Below are 6015 nucleotides of genomic sequence, written 5' to 3' on the forward strand. Positions count from 1 at the left end.
ATGGCGACTTATGGTGGAATGTCTAAAAAACCTGTCACTGTGTCAACATCAACCTTCATATTTAAGGTCAGGCAATAATTTCTTATCATTGTTTTCCCTCTCAATTTACTTCAAAAGCACCATTTTTAGTTAATATCTTGAATGATATATATTGGTTAATTGTGAATGACATGAAGCATAAAGATAATCAATCTTATATAAAGTTGAATCATTAAAATCTCCATGAAAAGTGTTGACTGTCTGATTGAGGAATTTACACCTTCCATGGAACTTATATATTCCACTAATATACCTGGATAGGGCACTGCACTTGTCAGAACTTGGAAGTGGTTCAATGTAGGTGGTTTCAACTTTCAAGTTAAGAAGTTGTTGAGAATGTTTTGGGGTCGGGTATAAATGATGGTAGTAAAGTAATCCAGGCCATTTAACCTTTGTTCTTGAAATACTTATGAGTTCATGAACCTTCTTATAGGTCCATATTTTTAGCTTATTAACCTTTGCCTTTCACAAACAAGATCTAACCTAGTAGTAAAAAGAGAGTCAAAAAATGAATTTTTAGGTGTATGCAACTTCTCTTTAGTGTATGCAGGGCATACCAGTCATGTTTATAAACATGGTTATTCATCCACTAGATACTTTTTTTATTTGTTTGAGTGATGTATGGCTCTGTATAGTAGACCCTATTAAGTGAATTTCTATAAGCAACTTTAAGACATAATTCTAGAGTTGTGGTTCTTTTGTGCTGGGAATCTGTACTAGATGGTATCTCTTATCGAAGAATTAATATCTTCTTTTTGTTGCATCTGAGCCATTGCCTTTATGTTCATAACAATTCAATATCCTGTTGTGATATAATTTCTTTGCTAAAAGCATTGGGTTGATTCATTGATATTTGTCCATATTGTTCCAAATCTGTTGATTACATTCCTTTTTTTTTTCAATTGTCTTTGACTCTTTGTTTATAATTAGTGATATATGAATTTTGACTTTTTCCTTCTTTCTAGTTTCTACTTGTTTTGATGTTTTCCTAATTACTATTGTTAAATATGACTTTAATTTGTCAAAATACTTTTAGAGTGCGTTTGGATAGAGAATTTTAATTGAGAAAAGTAATTTATCAGTTAATTTGAATTTTTGTAATCTAGAATTCATTGTTTGGATGTTTTTTTTGTGAAGAATTTAAAATTTTGAAATTTTAAAACAAAATTTTAAACAATTAAAAATCTGGAATTTCAATTTTCTTCTAAAAGGTAAGAAATTGAAATTTTCTTCTTACAGTCTTCTTCAAGAAATACCATCTGAGTTCGTGGAACATCGATCGAGTGTGAGTATATAAAGAACACGTATAATTAGCATATCAATCATATATTCTCTCTTTTTTTCATTCATTTTTTTCACCCTCATAATTTTAATTTTTTTTTATCTAAACACAAAATTTTGAAAATAAAAGAATTTCAATTAAAATATTTAAAATTCTTAGAATTTAAAATTTATCAAAATTTTAAATTTTCCCATCCAAACACACTTTATGGTTTTATATGATTAAAGTGCTGCAAATGCATTGCTAAAATTTAAGCAGAGGGAAAAGAGTAAAGTTTTAGAACAATATTAAATCCACTTCTAAAGACGCACTTTGGCGTACTTGCAGGTTCAGAGGCCAGGGATAGAGCCCATTATATATCGAGACCTTTTCCTGTTCCGCACTTTGGCTTCATTCTTAAATGGCATTAACATACAGAAATTGGGATGTAATGCTGAGCTGATTGTTGATGAATTTGGTGAAAAGCTTTTGGAAGAGCTTGATTATACCCTGGTAATTTCTCAACACTACCTTGTGTTTGTCAATGGTAGTTTAATGTGTGCTTTGAATATTTCGAGTTATATAATAATTTTACATGTGCTATATTATCTGGTTTTTGCAGCAGAGTAAAAAACCTTTAAGATGAAGTAATAAATGATATAATTGCCAAATGTTTTAAAAGATTTTCATACTGCCCATGCCTTTTAATTTGATCATATTCCATTAAATTTTAGAGGATTATGGCCACTATACATAGCTATATGTTGTATAGTTAAAATTTTAACTCTGAAACAAATATTGGATTTATTATATCCCTAAAATCAGTGAACGTTTCACAAATTATGATTAAGTGTGAGTTGTTTTGTGGCCGTGGTGTGGTTCTGCATCGTTTTATTTATTTACTTATTTTATTTTCATTGTTTATTGTTTCTGATTTGCGGTGCCTTGTGTTGTATTGCTATATATAAGATTTTTTTTTTCTTCTTTTAATATTGATAAAAAGTAATAATTAATTTTTATAAAAAATTACGGACATATATATTTTTCTTTTAATATGATTTATTTCATATTAAAAATAAGTGGATTTATTAAAAATATTCAAATCAAAAGAATATGTTATGTTATATTATATTGTAATTATACTAATATAATAAAGCTGTCTAGGGATTGATTATTTGATTTACTCGTTGATTTTCTGCTTTTGTAAGTTAGAGTTTATTTATTTTTCAGATTTTTTTTATGCATATGTGTTTGGAACAGGTCTAATAATATGGAAGAATGAATTTTATAAAGAAGTAACTATTTTAAAAACTATATCTAATATAAATTTTATTTAATTAATAACATACCTTTACTGTAATAATGTATTAAAATTAAACGAAATTTTTAATAACAGTTTTCTATTATTATTTCCTTAGTTAGTACCTTAAAAATACGAGTTAAAAATAATTTTTATATTATAATAAGTACATTTTTTATGTTTTACACTGTATTGAGTTAAATTTTTTAATTAAAATATTTTTTCAATATTAATATTTAATATGATGAAGTGTTTATGATTAATTAGTAAAATAATTTTATGGTGTTTTTTTTATAAGAAACAAGTTTAAGGGTATTTTTACACTAAAACTTATTTGTTATAATAAAGATCAAAAGTATTGTTGTGTTAAGTAAATTAAATTTTAAAATAGAAGAGATATTTGACAATAAATTTGTGCTTGTTTGAAGATATCGTCATAAATAATTATAATTAAAGTATGACGTTTCTGGTAGATAAAATATTTATAAATTAAAATTTTAAATGCTTTGAATTTTATCATTTAATTTATACTTCATTGTATGTAATATATTTTTTTAAAACTATGTTAAAAATAGTTATTTAATATAACTTGTAAAAAGTAAACTACTCGCTTCTAGAGTACGTATGTGAGCACGTGACACCTTGGCAAGTGTCTATGTTTTTTTTTGGTGCTGGCATGTGTCTCCTTCTTGTTAATATCGTAGTATCAATTATTTGACTTATGAAAGGGTTCTGCAGAGGAACATGATGTAGCCACTTATTTTAAAAAATTGTTGTATTTATGTATTGTTTATATTGTTTCAGTTACTCATTGCAAGGTAGGTTTCTAGCTTGCACGACCTCAAAGTGGATGAAGTGTTTATTACGACGATGGTTAATAAGTGATGTAGAAAGTGCAAATTAATCGATGTAGAAAGTGTTTTTTGTAATAATGCATTCTATTGTATTTAGGGAGAACTCCAAGAACATCTTTAATAGAAGAACCCATTTTGAATTCTTAAATCACTTTTTGTGAATCCTATAATATCACATAAGATGTAATGACTTTTACCATTTTTTGCTCTAGTGGTAGAACTTAATTTAGGTTCTTAGATTTTACTTATATATATATATATATAAAAAAAAACAACATTGCCTCTCTTTTCCCTCACTTACATTAAAAACAATATTTTTTTGAAAAAAGAGGAGTTCTTCCCCTAGAAGCCAACTTCCATCATGAATAAATTGTCAAACAAGAATAGTGGTAGATATGATGGACAAAAGTTCTTGAGCTCAAGAACCCCATTAAAGATGTTCTAACTTGTAGTAAAAAATAAATAAATTATTACTACAATATGTGTCCATAAAAAGTGAGATTTTTGAGGTAAGAAACTATTTATTTTACTCATTTATTACTCTCATCTATTGTATTTAGGGCAAAATTTTACTTGAGCGTTGAAGTATCATTATAGGTGTCCATTCTCATCGCACTGGAGAAGGAACTCACACGGTAGAAGGAGGAAGAGACACCACATTGGAGTGAAAAAAATTACCTTAGTACCTCGTGCAAGTATATTATCATTGTTGAAAGTGATCATGTGTGTCTTTAATGTGGAAGAGACAATATTCACATTCATGTAGTTTGATTTTAAGCAGCATTTCTGTAAAAATTTGGATCTAGAAAGCATTTAGGTAAATATTTATTCAAAATAAAATTATAAATATGTTAGAGCTTTTGCTTTTGTCGCCATGCAAGAACTACATATATTTGAGACTAGCGTCCAAGATATATTGACCAAAATTAATTTTCCGAGGAGTTTTCACCTGTTTTAACCACACACATTACTATGTAAGATGCTTTCTTGGGAAACTATTTTGTATTCATTTTGCTGATTTAACAGGCCCTAGCGAGCCTATATATATCTCAAATCTCCCCGTTTGCCATGCACCCAAATCCAATCAATTAAGTTTCCAAATTCCAAGTAATCTCTCAAGTCTCAACCATGGCTAAAACACAAAATTCATTCCACATTCTCATGGTTTCCCTTTGTTTTGTGTTGCTGATCAACAATGTGAAGTCTGATTCACTTTCATTGCGCTTCCCCAATTTCGCGCCGAGACAAAACTCCAACATCGGTTTCCTTGGCGATGAGCGTCCATTAGACGGTGCAATTCAATTGAGAAGAAGAGACAATAATGGACCTTATCTTATGGCACTGCCAATATTCGCCTACCCAGTGTTGGTTGTGCAGTTTATATTCCACAAGTGCACCTTTGGGACAAAACCACAGGCAAACTCGCAAACTTAGAAACATCATTCTCCTTCGTCGTAGACTATTATTCCGCTGGTTTTGAAATCCACATTGATGGCTTGTCTTTTTTCATCATACCTTTCGATGCTGACCCTAGTATCCCCAAGAATTCATCTGGGGGATACCTTGGACTATTCAGCCCCGAAACCACTTTCAACGCATACAAAAGCCAAATCGTGGCTACAGCTTTGGAAATGAATGGGATCCCAAACCTGTCCCTGTGGCTCTTCATATTGGAATTGACATCAACACTCTTGAATCGGTGGAAACTGTAGGTTGGCCTATTAATTATGTTCCTCATGGTTCTGTTGGACAAGCTAGCATTAGGTATTACGCTGATGTTAAAGAATTGAGTGTTGTTGTTGGCTATTTTAATACTCAACCTGCCACTATTGTTCGCGTCTTACAATCCATTGATTTGCGGGCTGTTCTTCCGGAATCGGTTAGAATTGGTTTCTCTGGTGCCACTGGTGATAAGGTTGAAACACATGACATTCTTTCTTGGTCTTTCAATTCACGCATCTAGATAGAGGTTAATTAATAGAGTGTTATGTAAGGAGAATAATATATAGAGTAATGTGAGGGTCCTTTCATTTCTACAATTGTGCTACCGTAGTCTTTTTTATGGATTTTTGTACTAGTCTTTGTGTTTCCCTCAGAAGGCCAAACTTGGTTTTATTGAATTAGTAATCATGTGTTCTTGTTTGTTTAAATTTGGTGCATGTTTCGTGAACTTTTCTTTCAACTATATATCAAGCACTAATAGTACATTTAGTCCATTATTGTTAAATCTGTGGCCAGTTATTTAGGTACATATGTTTAGATAACCTTTTAAAAATGTAATGATATCTTTCTCTAAAATATTATTTTATATCAGTATCTATATACTAAAACTGGAGTATGGTAAATTTACTAAAATGCCCATGACTGAGGTGTTGACATCTGTCCATTTTCTTGGTTTTTTGATCATTTTATGATTATGGGTAGTTGGCTTGGTTTTATGCCACGTAGCTTGGTGTGTTGTTGAGTGTTAAGCTTTGGTGTTTCCAGCTTCGATGGTTTACTTCTGTTGGTGGTGTACATGGCTTCTTCTCCAGCGTTTTTGGGTCCTTTCACTAGCAACT

General features: G+C 30.3%; 1 protein-coding gene across 1 annotated transcript; it reads left to right on the plus strand.

The window, feature by feature from the left end:
* LOC100788887 (lectin 10) lies at positions 1-5417 on the plus strand. Its single transcript, XM_041017771.1, has 5 exons — positions 1-66; positions 1649-1813; positions 3405-3418; positions 4818-5105; positions 5213-5417. Exons 1-5 carry the CDS (start codon positions 1-3, stop codon positions 5415-5417), a joined length of 738 nt encoding a protein of 245 aa, XP_040873705.1.
* Positions 5418-6015: the final 598 nt, after the last annotated feature.

Source organism: Glycine max, chromosome 8, assembly GCF_000004515.6.
Source record: "Glycine max cultivar Williams 82 chromosome 8, Glycine_max_v4.0, whole genome shotgun sequence".
Classification (NCBI taxonomy): domain Eukaryota; kingdom Viridiplantae; phylum Streptophyta; class Magnoliopsida; order Fabales; family Fabaceae; genus Glycine; species Glycine max.